The 17,270-nt window shown below is 55.4% G+C and overlaps 1 protein-coding gene across 1 annotated transcript in view; it reads left to right on the top strand.

Moving 5' to 3' along the window:
- Positions 1-17,270, top strand: part of CSPG4 (chondroitin sulfate proteoglycan 4) — an 81,496-nt gene that overhangs the window by 41,442 nt on the left and 22,784 nt on the right. Inside the window, exons 2-3 of the mRNA XM_075897386.2 lie at positions 10,251-10,414; positions 13,526-17,110. Coding sequence (XP_075753501.2) covers positions 10,251-10,414; positions 13,526-17,110 — 3,749 coding nt within the window. The remainder of the gene's footprint in view (positions 1-10,250; positions 10,415-13,525; positions 17,111-17,270) is intronic.

Below are 17,270 nucleotides of genomic sequence, written 5' to 3'. Positions count from 1 at the left end.
TTCTTCCCCCCCACCTGTTCTCTCCCCCCTCACCTGTTCTCTCCCCCCCCCCCGCCTGTTCTCTCCCCCCTCACCTGTTCTCTCCCCCCTCGCCTGTTCTCTCCCCCCCCGCCTGTTTTCCCCCACCCCTCACCTGTTCTCCCCCCCCACCTGTTCTCTCCCCCCTCTCCTGTTCTCTCCCCCCCTCACCTGTTCTCCCCCACCCCTCGCCTGTTCTCCCCCTCTCGCCCACACTGGCTCTGATCCGTACTTGAGCTGATCACGCCCTCTGGTGGCCGCCAGTTGCTCTACCTGAGCTCTCCGGCTCCCCTTTCAGTGTGTGGGGGGGGGGGCACAGTCGCCTGATACGCTTGCTGGGGGAGAGGGCTGTCTGGGTTTGTTTTCCTCAGCAGACAAGGAGCCCAGGGTCCAGGCTAAGCGAGGGTAGCACGAGCTCCCCTCTCCCAAAGCAGGGCCTTCCTGGCTCACCCTCCCTGCCCGGACACAGGCCCCAGGCCTGGGCTGTTGTGTGCCCGCTCCCGCCAGGGAATGGATAATGGTGCACGCTGCAGAAGCAGCCCCAGGGCCGGGCGTTCTCTGCCAGCCAGCTCCACCATTGGGAATTCCTTGAGGCCTCTTGCGGGGTGGCTCATCTCGCAGAGGGAGGGAAGGAGCCCGGCCTGTTTGCTGGCCCGTGCTAGGCGAGGTGGACACCTCAGTGTCAGAGGCGGAGGGACCGGCCACATGCAAGACAAGGCTGAGACGCCAGCTGGTCCCTGCACAAAGCCACTAAGGCAGCATCACTCCTTGAGAGACTGAGGGTGGGCGCGCCCCTCGACCGCCCGAGGGCTCCCCAGACCGGCTGCACCCAGACCGGCATGTTTTGAAGTAACGGAAGAAGAAACAGGGCGTGGCAGCCCACGCTCTCCAGACCCGTCTAGGGCGGACCTGGCCTACTGACAGCTCTTCCGCTGGGCACGCTCCCAGCCTACTTCCGCGGGGGGGCAGCCCCGGACGGAGCACTCAGCCTCCGTTTGCTTGCAGCAGTCACACAGGGCGGGAGATCCTGGAGAAACTGGTCTCAAAGAAAGAAAGACAGAGCAGCACACTATGATGTACTGGCTGCTGGCCCAGCGCGTGGAAACTGTGACTGCAGCCTCTCAGGGCTCCCCGCTCTCAGTCGGGCTCCGTGTCTGGCAAGGCCGAGGAAAGTCACTTCCTGAGAGACATTTGGAGCTGGGAACAGGAGGTATTTTTAGCTCCGGAGCTGAGCACTAGGGAGACACCCCACCCAGAGACGGACAACGTGACCATCGGGCCCTCCGCCCGGCAGGATGGCTCCCAGCACTGAACACTGCAGCTATTATCTGCTCTGAAAGGAAGAGCGATGTGCTGTGTTCAGTCCCAGGGACAAGCCGTCCCCCTGGGAGCTGGCGTGAGTGGGGCTGGTTCTGCAGGGGGAGAAGGGGCAGCAGGGCTGGAGCACAGGGCTGGAAAGGAGCATGGGGATCCCAGGAAACTGAGGGAATAGAGACAAGGAAGAGAGGAAGGACGGCCTAGTGGTTAGGGTGCTACCAGAGACCTGAGTTTGGTTCTCTGCTCTGTCATGGACTTCCTCTGTCACCTAGGGCAGGTCCCTTAGACCCTTTGTGCCTCGGTTGCTTTCTGTCGCAGAGGTACCAGCCGGTGTCATCCACATTAACATCTGAGAGGAGGAACTCATCTCCTCCAGCGATGGGGCCAGAGATGTGCCTGAGACAGGAAAGCAGCTTTGCTGGTCACATGCAGGCAGAAATGCCCACTTCTTCCCCTGGGGTAAGTCCTCAGCTGAGGAGAGCGACACCACGACTGGATTAGCTGTGGGCTCAGGGCTGCTGACCTCATCCCAGAGGGGTTGATCCGAGCACTGTAGTTGGGTTCCCTCAGCCGCCTCAGCGCCTGCGCTGTTGCCACAGAGTCTGAGGCACTGACACGCAGGCAAGATGAGGAGGGCCCCACGCCAAGTGCTGTCCAGAGGGCATAAGAAGAGACAGCCCCTGCCCCTGTATCAGTCGCAGCAAGCTGAACTAGGCGCTCCCTAAGAACAGCCGTGACTGGGCACTTCACGTCTCCACACCCAGGTCAGCACCCTCCCAGTTATGCTGGCCCTGTGACCACACACAGGGGCGGCCCTAGACTAGCTGCCAGCAACTGGCGCCGTAGGCGAACCATGCAATTGGCGCCCCCACCTCCAAACCCTCAACGATATTGCTCCACCATTTGGCACCCCATTGAACTTGGCGCCCTCGGCAACAGCCTAGTTCTCCTATATGGACGGGCTGCCCCGACCGCATGACAAAGCCCCCAATGAGGAAAGCGCAATAGGAGAAAGCCAGTGACCCAAATCCCAGACGCTCAATGTAATGATCTCAGCCCCATGCCCCCTAGACAGTGCCCCACACCGGGAAGCTGCCAGACGTTATCCCAGGCGGCAGAGCCCAGGGTCTGAACTACAGACGTTGTGAGCATCAGGAGCAGGGTGCTTGGGCGGAGTTGGATGGAGGCCGACACTGGAGTGGCAGGCGTGTGCAGCCAGTCAGGGGGTCTGAAATGCTCAGACAGAGCTGTGGGCAGGCGCCAGGACTGGCGTGGTCAGTGGGCTGCATTCCAGAACGGGTGGCCAAGCCGGGGAGGGCACAGGGGCCGGGAGGTCAGGACTGACGCGTTCGGCACAGTTCGGCCAAGCCCCCAGGGGGAGAGCGAGGCAGGATTGTGCGGGGACCAAGGCTGGACTAGCTGTTGTGCAGGTCAGAGTGGAGGCCCTTGGCTGGCCACGGCCTGGAGTAGCAGGGCATGCTGCACATCAAGCGGGAAGCCAAGTGGCCAGGAGGGCTTGCGGGGAGTTGAATACAAAGGCCACGCAGCACTAGGTGCCCATGTTTTCACATGCTCCAAGACAGCTATCCCTGGACTCTTTCCCCTGCCGACTTTCAACCCCAGCCACTGCACATTCATGAGCCAGGCTGCCCTGGAAACAGCCACGAGATTGCCTCAGAAGCCATGCAATTTTAAAACCAAGAGCTGCAAGGGTTCATGTTTTCTACTTCTCTGCACCCCCAAGGGCTGGACCCATGGTGTCCACCATGCTAGCCACGAGCCACAAGTGGCTATTTGGCCAGTTGAGTGTGTCTAGTTGGCTCACAAAATTATTTACATTTTCAGAATAACGTGGCTAGTTCGCTATAGCAGTAGCCACTATCGTTGGACACCGCAGGGCTAGACACTGGAGCAAGTTTTAAAGGAAAGCTGAGATTTTTATGGGACAACAGGACTCCTGCAGGTGGGGCTGTAAGAAAAACACCAGATATCACAAGAGCTAGTAACACCAGCTAACCTTTGTGCCTAAATAACCTCTCTCCCCCAAACTCTCCACCCCGTACGCTGAAATCCAACGTCACACTCGGTGCAATTATTTTCCTTTTCCCCTGCGTCTTCACCCCCAACGCCATCAGCCTTGTTAGAGCACTAAGCTCAAGATACATCCGGAGCAGGAAGCTAAGAAAGCTGAAACAGAGCAGGGATGCAGGGAGACAAGCAACAATAACTCACAGTTATAGAGCCCTTTCCTCGGGAAGAATCCCAACTTATTTTGCCGGCTGGATGTGGGGCCACTGGCTCGCCAAGGAAATGCAGCTCACCGTGGAGGCAGACCATATACAGCCTTCTTTGGCAGACAGACGGAAGGACAGCCTCTCTCTGGCAATTCCCAGGGTGGCAGGTGGGACAGACCATGCTGGATGCAGGGGTTACTGAGTCTCTGGCCTGTCCTATGCAGGAGGCCAAGCTAGAGGATGAGAAGGTCCCTTCTGGCCTCAGGAGCTATGAATCGGATTACCCAGGTGTCAAACTCTCCCCGCTATTTTACTATTTGGATTACAGTGGGAGCTAAAGGCTTGGCCAGGAGGAGAGCTCCGTGGCACTAGGCACCGTACAAACACATGGTGCGTCTTCACAGCAGTTAGCTCAGGCCCTTCACTGGCTTTAGCCCTGCTACGTCCTACCCCATCCATCCACACCCCTCAGCTGTTCAGCTGGGATCATCTGTGTTTGGAACCTGGGCTTGCTTAGCTTATAGCTGGGTTTGGATTCAATGAGGTTTTATCAACCCACCTCCTTTGCAGTCGTGATCCAGGCTATTAACTGGGTTATTCCTCCAGTGCCCCCAGGCCATGTTTTCCTACCTTTCTGCCTCAGGCAGCATCAAGAACCAAGGGATGTGCCCCGGAAATCCCAGCACCTAACTGGACTGGCTGTAGTCCCAGCGCTGCTATACAGGTCTGCCTTGAGTGGTCCCGCAGCAACAGGGATGTTCACACCAGGGCAGGGTGAAGCCAGGCTCCAGCTCAGGGTGTCTGCAGTGCAGACCCCCTTGGGGACAGCCAGCCAAAGAGCTTGCCATGTGCAGAGACTAGACAAAGGGTGGCAAGGGCCGCAGAAGTATAGAGGAGGAGGGGTCAGTATTGGAACCAGGAACAACTGGTGCCTGCAAGAGAGCAGGTGCAGAGAGGGCCACCCAAAGGGGTGGGGGTATGTGGGGCACCCTATTTAGCAATTAAAATTTTGTCAGGGGCATAGGGGGGTGATGAGCCTCCCAAGTGTTACCACAAGTCAGCTATAATCAGAACCAAGAAGAGAAGCCGGGCGGGGTCACTCACTTGTGTGTGGCCCTCGACTGATTTTTCTGTGGGTCAGAGGCCCCCAACCCAAAAAAGGTTCCCCACCCCTGCTGTAAGATGACAGAGAGAACACAAAGTCCTGCCCAATTAAGTGCCTCTGTCAGTGCTCACCAGCCAGTCGATCGGGATCTACCGGTAGATCTTGGAGCCTCTGACAGGGGATCCTGACTGGTTTGCTCAGGAAGCTATCAAGCGGAGCACTCCAGTTGCCCCTCCACCCACTGTCCTGCTGCTCCTGCCCTCTGCTTTGGAGCTGCCCCTTGGGAGCCTCCTGCCTGCTGTGCAGAGTGTGGGAGGGAGAACAGGGGGTGCTGATGTCAGGGTGTCCCTCCTCCCCCCACTCCTATACCCTGTCTCCACACAGGGAGAAGGGGATGGAGGGAGCTTGGCAATGCAAATCTGTCACTCTCACAAACACACACTGTCCTTTACTCTCATGCATGGGGGGTTATTTTACTGCTTGCAAAGTGAGTTATTTGGGGGGGTTGACTGGTCTGTGCATTTCATCATGTTCATTTCTCTCTTACGCTTACATTTTGCTGAGTAGAGAGTTCCAAAATGCCTAACCTGTTGTGGCTGCAGACATTATCCCCATGGTAATTGCTGTGCCTGAACATGGCTGGCATGTCCCTGAGAAAGGCAGACCAGGGAGTTGCCACATGCTGGCCTTGCCTGCAGACACCGCTCCTGCAGCTCCCATTGATCAGTAATGGGGAACCGGGGCCAGTAGAAGCTGTGGGCTCAGTGCCTGTAGATGAGGGGCAGCACATGGCGCCATGGAGCCATTGCTGTACGTGCCAGCTGCTTTCAGGAGCAGTGCAGGGCCAGGGCAGGAGTAAGCCTGTTTTAACCCCACTGCTCCACCACCATCTCCGTTAAACAGAGCCCAGCCAAAGCCTGCCTCCTGAACCCCTGTCCCAGCCCTGAACCTCCTCCTGCACTCAACCTCCTGCCCCAAATGTGAGACCCCCTGCACCCAATCTCCTTCCTAGAGCTTCTACCCTGGATCCCAATCCCCCACCTTGAGCTAAGCTCTGAACCCCTCCCACACTGCAAACTCTTTGGCCCAAGACCAGAGCCTGCACCTCAATCCCTACCCCAGCCTGGTGTGAGTGAGGATGGGGGGAAAGAGGGATGGAGCGAGCAGGGTGAAGCCTCGGAGAAGGGGTGGAGGAGGGGCAGGGCCTCAAAGAAGGGGCAGGAAGGATGCAGGGCGAGGGTATTTGGGTTTGAGGTAGATCTTACATTGCACTTAAATTCAAAGAGTGATCTTGTGATTTAAAAGGTTGGAGACCACGGGCCTATGTACACACCAGGTTGTGCCTCGGCCAGGCACTGATTCGGTGCCCGTTCAGAGAGAAGGGCGCCCCCTAGTGACACTGCCAACACAGCGAAGAAAGGAAAATCTGGTTTTGAAGGAAGGCTGGAGGAGCCCTGTGCAGGAAGGGACAGTGACTTCCACCGCCCTCGTGGAAAACAAGACGCCTCTTGTGTTTGCTCTGGGCCAGCTTGCAAAAGGGCACGTACCCAGGGCATGTGTAACAAACCGGAAATGAGCAAGCCCCTCATAGGCAGGCAGGTTTCAAACACGCACAAGCCTGTATGTGTAGCATCTTCTGCCTGGCCAAAAGTGGGCGGAGCTGGGCTTGTGCCGCACGTGTAAGGGTGTGTCTGCACTCACACCTGAGCCAGAGTGACAGTGTGCACTCTGGTGTGTCAGCACTGCAGGAGCACTGTATGTCGTCTGCAAAAGTGCCGGCAAACATCAGGCACACAAACTGACAGCAGCAAGGCCGGGTTGACACAGCCTTGTCGCTAAAAGCTGCGTAGTGTAGACATACCCTAATTTTCACTAGGGATGTAAAATCCCACTTTTATTTAGTTACCTGGTTAAATGTTAAGTTTAACCAGCTAACCAATTAAATGCAGAAGGCGGGAGGAGGGAGGGCAATGCAATTGGGCTGGACTGTCCCCCTCCCCCGCCATGATCGAGGGCTGATCTGACCAGGCTGGAGCTCCCCCCGCTCTTGGTGAGTAGGGGGCTGCTCCGTTCCCCACTGGTTAACCATAACCGGTAAGCCTCACCCATTAAGGGAGAGGCTTACTGGTTAACCAGTTAACTATTAACACCCCTAATTCTCAAAGGCACATCATCCTCTATGCGGGTGAATGAAAACACTGTTTACGTGGCTGAATAATAGCAGGGATGTCTCTAAATTATTGAAGCCGTGCGACTGTCCCTAAAGGCTGGGATTCAGCAGAGCCTCTGGAAGCTGTGAAGGCAAACGCCTACACATGATGGGTAGGCACAGAGCGGCCCCTGCCCTCAGTGCAAGAGCAAGGGTTAGCTCACAAGCCAACAGAGGAGGGGGCATCGATAAGAAAATGGGGCAAAGAGACAGGCCCCCTGGATTTCCCGCTTCCAGTGTAATTAACCTTTCCAATGATGGGCTTACTTCAAACCGTCCCTTCCGGACGCTGATCCACAATCAGCAAGTGTTATGTCGGCTTCCCATTTGCTCTGCAGCCTGTATTCACAAACTTCCCCTACAGGGAAGAAGCCTGGTTAATTTCCTGTCCCTGCTAGAAGCTGTCAGCTTCAGTGACGGAGATAACTGGACTCAATCTCAAGTCATGCAGGAAAGCTCCTGAGGCCCCTAAGAACTGCAACTGGATCGCATTGAATGTGGTCGTTGGGACACAACTATGAAATCCCTAAAATCAGACACCGAAAGGCAGCTGATATTTAAGGACTGAGCTGGATTTTCCTCTCAGTTGCTACCAGCGTAAATCAGGAGTAATTCCACTGAGTCCTGGTCCTGAGCACCATGGTATGGATGCCAGAAACCCAGCAACCCCCTCCCCAGCCTCCAGACAATCTCCCCTGCATCTGCAAGTCAGACCTGGGGTATTGGGGATCTGTAACGGTGGCTCCTTTGTCACCCAGCCTCATGGCCGCCAAGAGCAGGAGCATGTCCAGGGAGGAGGGCACGGATAGGTCAGCAGCACCTATGAAAATAAGACTACCTAAGTACCTAAGAATGCGGTTAGATGCTTAGCTGTAGGTTGTGCACATTTGAAAATCCTGCCTGTAACATTCAAAGAAGGCAAACCTTAAACCCTCTTATCCTCAAAGATTGTCCCCCAAGGTCACATTGTAGTTTGACCCTACACAGCTGTTGGGATTGGGCAGAGTTAAGTCTATGTCATGTATATGAAGAATAAAAGGCAAGATGTTGATGTGTTTGGACACCAATGTGTGGGTGAGCAAGCAGGGGTCTGTGGTAGACATGTTTTGTGACAATATCGGACGGACGATTGGAAGATGTAAGAGAATCTTTAGTCTATTAGTTGAAACTGGGCAGGGGCACTGGGCAGAGTTAAGGTTGTTCCTGGAATATGCAACGTTTTGTTTCAAATAAGTACACTAATTTAAGAGACTGCATGGAGTGGTGCTATCTCTGTTTATTTATCTGCCTTCCCTTAACTTTCTGTCCATATTTTTAAATGCTTGGGGGAATTCTAACTCTAATGTTTGTTTGGAGACATACATAGCAATAATCTTAAGTTAAAGTTAGCAGCATTTTTGAGTACACACACACACAATATTATAGCCTTTTATTTAAAGTAAATTTAGTAAGGTATTACCCGGGTCTGGTGTATGTGCGTTTACGGTACACACACAGACTTACTGTACACACACAAACATTATAAATATAAATACTGCATACATGTGTACATATTCTATACATATATATCCTGTGCATATGTATAAACAGTCTTTAATTACAGGAGCACATACTATTTTTCTGATTGCTTCTAATTCTAGCATTTACAGAGTTTTCAGTGCTTGATTTTGCAATCTTAAAGTCTTGGAATGTTTTTTGGTATGGAAAATAGCAGTATAGGCATACATTGTGCACACACAGACGTACAAACGAATACATTTCCTTATCACTAAAAAGCAGCCTCTTTGGGGGTGGAATTCAGCAACTACTCCACAATGCGAAGCAACAGCACATGGGAGCAAACCCCAAGAATAAAGAGAAATGCAGTGTCCAAATGCATTGGCAAATGGGATTTTGGTAGGCTGAATAGATACGCCCTTTGTCTAAAATGAAGGGCGTGGACCAGATCCTGAGCTAGTGTGATTCACTGGGTCTACACTGATTTACAACTGTTCAGGTTCTGGCCCAGTAACTGATACAGCCACTACGGAAGCCTATGTCCTTTCCTTGCAGTGGGGTGAACTTGATGGCCAGATGAGTCTTTTCCACCTCTACCAGCCACATTCCAAAACCAGAATGTGGCCAGCACACCGGAGCTCAGAAACCTGCTCTTGTGAAAAGACAGCAGGAAAGATCTCACTCCAGCCCAGTCACAGCCTGGCTGTGCTCAGCCTTCCACACCTTTTCGACCCAGCTCTCTGGCACCCCATGGCAAAGGGATACCCAGAAAGGGGAAAGGGTTTGTGTGAAGCACTTTCCTTCCCTTTTCCTGATCTGCCAACTCCCAAATGACACTAAGTTGGCAACTGGCAACACATTTCTGCAGAGCGAAACTTGCTGCCATCAGAGCTGGGCAGCTCCTGAAGGTGGCACCAACTGGAAGTGATAGAAGTGGCTTCAATTTGCCCAGCCGGGGGTATATGCACTGCTGGGCCCCGGCAGCGAGAGAGGTTTTATAACACTCTTCAGGAGGGCGGTGGGTAGCAAAGAGGAAGGATGCAATGCTAGTCTGCTTTCCCCACCTAGTGGCAGTGCTAGGACACGCCGCTTCCTCCGGTTGTATTGGCGCTTGATTTTTGTACTGCTGCAGAGCAATGAAATAGCCCAGGCCAGCGAGGTGGGAGCATTTCAGTCCCCAGCTGATGGAAATGCAGCGAGGAGATTAGATCTCTTGTGGGTTGGGCCCCCAGCGTGGTTCCTTGAGGTTACAAACAATAGATTGTGCGGAAAAAAATAAATGAACCTGAATAGATAAAAGAAAAACCAGCCTATATAGCTAAGACACTTGGGTTCCTGAGAAAAGCGGCTGCTCTGTGCAGCCAGGGGACAGAGCTGGCTTTCGTCCGTAAGGCCCCGTCTCGCACCCTGGCCTGGCTCCAGCTGGCGCTACGGAGACGAGTCGCTCAGCCCCCAGTCAGTTGTTATTTGTAATGCAGTCGCACTAGGCTAGGCGATTGTGGGCAGGCCGAGCCCCAGATCTGCCAGCAAAGACAGGTGAAGAGTGGGAAGGGATGCAAAGGCAGAAAGAGGTGAAGCCAGTGACTTGCCAACACCCAGCAGGGCAGCGGCAGAGCAGGGAGAATCCAGAACTCCCAAGTCTCCGTCCAATAGACCACACGTCCACCCTTTTGCCTGGAGAGTGCACCACATGTCGCTCATCAGAAGCCTCTGATGGACAACCTAGGAACTCCACAGCCGGAGACCCTGGCTAGGTCACAGGGCAGAGGCCTTTCTGCAGGTGAATGGAGGGGAGGTGTCTTGGCTCCATGTGGTGGTCAAGTCCCCTCACAGGAGGCCAAGCCCTGAACTTCTTCTCTTTCCCTCTCAGCTTCCTTCTTTGGAGACAGCTACGTGGAGATGCCCTTGGTGGATGCCTACGGCACAGTCCAACTCCACCTGCAGTTTCTGACGAGCCAGCAGAGCGGCCTCCTCTTCCTGGCTGCGGGGCAGACTGACTATCTCCTGGTGGAGCTCCGCTCCGGCATCCTGCAGGTCAGCCATGTTCTCTCCCCCGGCAGCAGGCCCACACTGGCCTCAGCACAGGCAGGCTCGTCCCCGCTGAGCTCAGTGGGCTATGCCGGCTCGCTCTGGGACCAGGCCCAGTGTGAGAGGCGCGGGGGGGGTGGGGGGGGGCTGGCGTGTGGGGAGGGGCATGTTGTGTGGCTGGCGGGGTGAGTTGGGCAGTAATGCCCACCCATGCAGCACAGTTGTCAGGACAACGTCCTCTCCTTGGACACTAACCAAGGCCACAAAACAGCCCGTGGGGTCAGAGTCAGGCTAAGCGGGGGCCATGTCGTGGGACCCTGCAGCACCTGCTGCCCCCCCTGCCAGTCAGACCAAGCAGGCGTGCCTCAGGCGAAGGACTCCCAGCGGGAGGGACAGGCCGTCCTGCTGGGGGAGCCCTGGGAACAGCCACCTCAGGGGGCAGCCAGTGGGAAACCCCAGGAAGGAGAGCAGGTCTTGGCCTATTGCCCAGTGTGTCAGTGCTGGTGGGGCAGGTTGCCCCATTGGCCTCCTGCCACGGCCCCACTGGTGGTGGAGCTGAAGCCTCTGCCCAGCCCTGAAATCCCTTCAGCCAAGCCACCTGCCGAACACGGCCCCAGAGCCTGTGGCTCATGCTGCGCCAGCTGCCAGCTCAGGAGCAAAGGGTGGGGCGGGGCAGGCCAGCTCCCGAAAAGCGACCTGGGAGCACATCCAGGGTGCCAGCGGGGAGAAGGCCAGGCTGCCACAGGGCGGGATGAACTGCCCATCTGTGGGGCTGCACAAAGAAAGAACAGGGAGGAGCAGCCCCCACACACGTTCCCTTCCCCCCACACCTCTCCAGGCCCAAGAGAGCCGCCCGGGCTGCCCCCCCACCCCCCACAGGCGACAGAGCCTAGCTGGCTGCAGCTCCAGCAAGACCATGGGTGAGGTTTCTCTAATGGAGGCCATCTGTCAGGAGAGATCCCGCCAGCCTCGTCCCACAGGGGCCATCCTCCAAACCCTCCACTTAGCCCGGCTCCGGGGCGGCTCTTTGTGGGCGTAGCGTCCCGGCGGCTGAGGAGGCCAAGGCTGCTATTTCCCTGGCCGGCAGGGAGACTGATGGCTACGGAGCAGAGCCAAGCCAGCCCCAGGAATGAAGCGTCAGCACCAGGCTGGCCTCCCCAGCATGGAGGGGGAGGTAGAGCTTGTGGCCAGCAAGGATCTCCGCGCCCCCCCCTCCCGCCCACACTCGCAAATGCGTTGCCCCCATCTGGCCTGTTCAAGACACGAGCCCCAAATGGGAGCTGCTGATCCAGGCCCAGAGACAGGGCGGGAGCTGAAAGGAGTGAGTGGGCCCCTAGCAAACGGGTCTGGCGCTCACATAGGGGCTGGGGAGTATCTTCGCATGCTAGAGAGGGAGGGAAGGACAGACAAACAGACCGATCCATCGAGCCACAACTCCACAGCCCTATCATCCTATTGATAAATTATTAACCCCTCATCCCAGCATCCTGGCAAGAGACTGAGCCAAACCCCACCCAGCTCCTGCCCCACCCCGGGCCCCCAGGAACCTACTCACCTGGCACATTTGTCTAGACAGCCTGGGCAGGGGCATAAAGGGCTTTCTGATTTTGCCTTATGCTCCTGGACAGATGCGCAGGCTGAGGGACCACCCCCCCAGCCCTAACAGGTAAGCATCATGCACATGCTTCAGTACAAGCCAGGTGAGAGGCACCGTCGCTGCAAGCAGCAGAGAAAGACCTCTAGCTAAATTACCTAGCCCCTCGACATGTGTGTGCACGGCCACAGCGAGCACCATGCAGAAGCCAGCACTTGCCACTAGCTCCCCAACACCTGGCATTGCCCATTCTACACGGGTGAGATGAGGCCTCGTTAGCGCACGGGGAGCTTGACGTGGCAATGGATCGCCCTGTGTGCGCAGGCCACAAACTGCAGCAATGCAACATTAAAGCGGCAACATTAAGCTGCCTTGTACTCCCTGCTCCAGAGAGCTCTGCCTAGGCCCTAGGGGAATGTGCCCAGTGCGTGCACTGCAGCCAGGCCAGCGTAGCTTGGGAAGGCTTGAGACACGCCAGAGTTGGCACAAACGGGCGCAGCTCCTTGGAGTTCGGTGCAGCGCTGCACGTTGACCCTGGAGGAGCATTGGGGCCCGTGGGTTTGCATTCCGGGAGTGCTTTTTTCCTGTATTCAGTCACGCAGCCCGACAACTGCCCTGGCGTGGGCTTTGCAGTTCCTTCCCGTCTTCCTTTTTAACATTAAAGCGACGGGACGGTCTTTGGGGCAGGGACCGGCTTTTTCTGAGGTGTGAGTACGAGATGTCTGGTGGGAGACCCGTAGCATGTTCTGCGAGGCGAGGCGCCCAGGAGAAGAGAGTATCAACCAGTCCTGGAATAGCTCTGTCTCCCCTCCAGAAACAGGAAGGGTGCGTCTACGCTGCACCGTAGGGCAAAATAAGATGCAATTTGAGCTATGCGAATTGCGGATCTTATTTCAATGTTATTTTGATTCAGCTTATTTCAAAATCGATCCTGACCTACTTATTTCGAAATTGATCCTGACCTACTTATTTCGAAATCGAGCGCTACTCCCAAACATCCCTTACTCCATGTGGAATGAGGCTTCCAGGGATGTCGGAATAGCATGCCCATTTTATTTTGAAATAGTGGGTGGACTCAAAAGATGTGGAATATCACAGGAGAGGGCACGGCCAGAGCAATTTTAAGCCATCTTTAAGCTGTCCTTATCCTAGGACTAGGCTGGTCCCGGCATAATCTGAGCAGACTTAGGACTGCTGGGACTTGTATCTGGTGGCTCATTGAACATAAGGCGGCCAGACTGGGTCAGACTAAAGGTCTATCCAGGCGACTCTGCCAATGCCAGCTGCCCCAGAGGGAGTGAACAGAATAGGAGAACATCAAGCGATCCCTCCCATGTTGCCCACTCCCAGCCTCTGACAAGCAGAGGCCCGGGACACCATTCCTGCCCATGGGGCTGTCTTGGCAGCTGGGGACCATCGGGGTACAAGGACCCCCCAGCTGCGCCCTGTGTCCTTGTCCATCCTAGAGAACTTTCTGCCTGTCCCCAGGTTCTAACTCCACTTTTCCCCCGCTCTCATTGCAGGTGCGACTGCAGCTGGGCTCAGAAGAAGTGACGCTCCAGTCCCCAGCGGGGCCACGCCTCAGTAACCTCGTCACTCACGATGCGGCGCTCTCGCTGGGAGACGGTAGGGTGACTCTGACCGTGGATGGCCTCTTTAACACCTCCATGGAGATCCCGGGTCCCCTGCGGCGGTTGGACATTCAGTACGGCCTTTATGTGGGCGGGACAGGGAGTCTGCAGCTGCCATACCTCACCGGCTCCAGCTCACCGTTCAGAGGCTGCCTCCTTGCAGCAAAGTTCAATGGCATCGATGTCCTGTCTCCATGGGCATCCGGCGCCAGCTCTACAGTGTCCCATGAGGTTCGAGAAGGGTGCAGCGAGGAGTTCTCTGCTGGGCCAGATGATCCCTTCGGCTTCCTGGGCCCACGCTCGTATATCGCTTTCCCAGGGTGGAGCGCGAGGGAAGACGGGACTATCGAGTTTGTGATCGTGACCAGCATCAAGCACGCCCCCCTGATCTACCAGGCGGGGCTGCAGAATGACTTTCTGTACCTGGAGATCTATGACGGGCGCCTGAGGGGGGTGGTGGAGAAAGGGAACGGGCCCGTCATCCTGCACAATAATGTATTCATCAGCGACGAGCAGCAGCACTATGTAAAGCTCCACGTGGACATCTACAAGTTTGAGATCCTTGTCGACTACTACGCCTCTAGGACTTCCAACAGGGGCATCCACAGCTATCTCGATCTCCAGGGCAGCCTCTTCCTGGGCGGCATGAACGAAGACGCCTCCCGCAGGCTCAAGGAACGCCGGCTTGCCTTCCTGTCAGAGGGCAGCGCTGCCAATAGCTCCTTCATTGGCTGCCTGGAGGACCTGAGGGTCAATCTGGAGAAGAAGAGCCTGCAAGATGCTCTAGTCACAAAGGACATAACGCCCGGCTGCAGGAGGCAGGACAAGTACTCCGATTACGAGGACACATATGAGCAGGACGAGGCACCCAGCACCGCTCCTCCAGATGCCTGGCCAGAAGCATTAGGCCCAGAGGTAGAACCATGCCACCTTGACCCCAGCCTCTCTCCTGCCTTTGCTAACTTCACCAGATTGCTGCACGTCAGCCCCCTGGTTGTAGCTGAAGGAAGCACGGCCTTCCTGGAATGGCAACACACCCAACCTACAATAGACCTAAGCAAGGCAAACATCAGACAGTCTCAAGTCCTCTTTAGTGTCACAAACGAACCCAGGCATGGCCAGCTGGAGCTAGATACCCACGGCTCTAGGAGCAGAAGGAAGTTCACATTGCTAGATATAGTGAATCGGAAAGTCAAGTATGTCCATGATGGCTCTGAAGGTCCCATGGACCAGCTGTTGCTGGAGGTAACCATCACGACCCGAAGGGGGGTTCCTGAGTGTTTATGGCAAGGCCAGACATACCTGCTGCCCATAAAGATCAATCCCATCAATGATGCCCCGCAGGTGATCTTCCCCCAGGGAGACCTCATGGTGATTCTGGACCATACGCGAAAGCATCTAAGCACTGACATCATCCAGGCCTTGGATGACGATACCCCCTGTGACAGCCTCAAATTCCAGCTACTTGGTGGCAAGAGGATGGAAGAAGGTTACGTGGAATATGACTTTAACCCTGGGGTGCCCACCGAGGAGTTTTCCTGCAGGGACCTGGAAGCAGGCAATGTGGTCTACGTCCACCAGAGTGGGCCAGCGTTACAGCTCATCTTCCAAGTTAGCGACGGCTTGGTAAGAAGCCCGGTGGCCACTTTAAGAGTCATCGCCATAGAGCCCGACATCCAAGTGCGCAACAACACCGGCCTGTTTGTCTCCCAAGGAAGTGCCGTTCCAATTACCACAGCCAACCTCTCCGTGGAGACCAATGCTGTGAAACAAAGAGTGACCATCCTGTATCGCCTCACAGAGCCACTCTGGTATGGGGAAGTCCAGAAACAAAGGAGCATGGGAGGGGAGTGGAAGAAAGTGGAGTCCTTCCACCAGCAGGACATTGAGCAAGGGCGCGTACAGTACTTCAGCATGGACACTGAGCACCATCTGGAAGATGTAATGGAGAAGCTGAGGTTTGAGGTCCAAGTTGGCCAGAAGACCTTACCAAACAACACTTTCCTCATCAGGATCAAGAAGAGCACCATCAAGATGAGGACCCTGGTCCCTCTTGAGATGAAGGGCAAGCGGCACCAAAACATCACTACTAGGGAAATGGAAGCAGCCTTGGAGGATCCAACCTCTGGCCCAGTCTCCTTCTACTACATGATAATCCAAGCACCCAAAAAGGGGAACCTTGAACTTCTTGGCAGCAGGCTGACAGAGGGCTTCGGATTTACCCAAGAGGACTTGCAGAGAAATCACCTAAGCTACAGCGCAACAGTCAGGATCTCTAAAGAGACTGAGGACTCCTTCCAGTTCCAGGTCACTGCTGGTGCCCAGTATTCCCCTGTGTACACCTATATGATAAGTATTGGGGGGGACCCAGATGCACCTGTCCTGACCAATGTCCTTCTATCCGTCCTGGAAGGGGGGAAGGCTGTCATCTCCAAGGACCACCTGTTTGTAAGGAGTTTGAACAACATGGACTACCTGTACGAGGTGATTGAGGGGCCAACGCACGGGAAGCTGGCCTGGAGGACACCATCCAAGTGGCTTTCCCAAGACGAGGTCATAACAGAGTTCACCAATGAGGACATCCTCCAGGGCAGGCTTCTGTATCAGCACGACGACTCTGAGACTACAGAGGATGATATCCCATTTGTGGCCATCAAGCAGGGTGAGGGTAGTGCTGACTCTGAGGCAGAGGAGGTGAGAGGTGTCTTCAGAGTCTCCATTCAGCCCGTCAATGACCATGCACCAGTCCAGGTAGTGAGCAAGGTCTTCAACGTAGTGCGGCATGGGCAGCGCCTGCTGACCACCAATGACATTGCCTTCACAGACCAGGACTCTGGGTTCTCTGACGCGCAGCTGGTGCTGGTGAGGAAGGACATTCTCTTTGGTAGCATCACCTCCACTGATGACAGGAGCCGCCAGGTGTATCGCTTTACGCAGGATGACCTGAGGAAGAAGAAGATTCTCTTTGTCCATTCCGGAGCAGACCGAGGCTGGATCCAGCTGCAGGCCTCTGACGGCCTACACCAAACTGCAGCCCTCCTGGAAGTACAGGCCTCAGACCCCTACCTCAACATTGTCAACAAACCTGGCTTAGTCATCCACCAAGGGAGCCAAGGAACCATCGACTCCTCCATCCTCCTCCTAGAGACCAACATGGACATAAGGAACAATGAGGAAATCTTGTTCCAGATCATTACCCCACCCAGGAGAGGTGTGGTGCTGAAGAGGGGCCGGCCAGTGACTTCCTTCTCTCAGAAGGACCTGCTGGCAGGAGACGTGAGCTATCAGCACAACGGCAGCAGGAATGCCAAGGACACATTCCAGTTCTCCGTGGTAGCTAACCAGGTGGCTGTGAATGACACACTAGAGATCACGGTGCTCCTGGACACCCCTCCTAGTCCCCTGACCATCATCCACCATGAGAAGATACACATCTTCCCGGGAGAAGTGGTGGAGATTAGGAAAGATGATTTACTGGTAAGTAACGCCATCTGTCGGCTTCTTTCCGGTCCTTTATTCACCTCCCCGCCATGTATCTTCCTGGCTAGAGATGTAGTATAGCAAAATTCTGCTAGCAAGTAAACCCTACAGGACATTTTTGGAATTTAATATGGGAAAATACTTAAATCAGGCATGG

The sequence above is a fragment of the Pelodiscus sinensis genome, chromosome 14 (assembly GCF_052426305.1).
Source record: "Pelodiscus sinensis isolate ZL-2025 chromosome 14, ASM5242630v1, whole genome shotgun sequence".
Taxonomy (NCBI): Eukaryota; Metazoa; Chordata; order Testudines; family Trionychidae; genus Pelodiscus; species Pelodiscus sinensis.
This window is presented reverse-complemented; position numbering and strand designations above follow the sequence as displayed.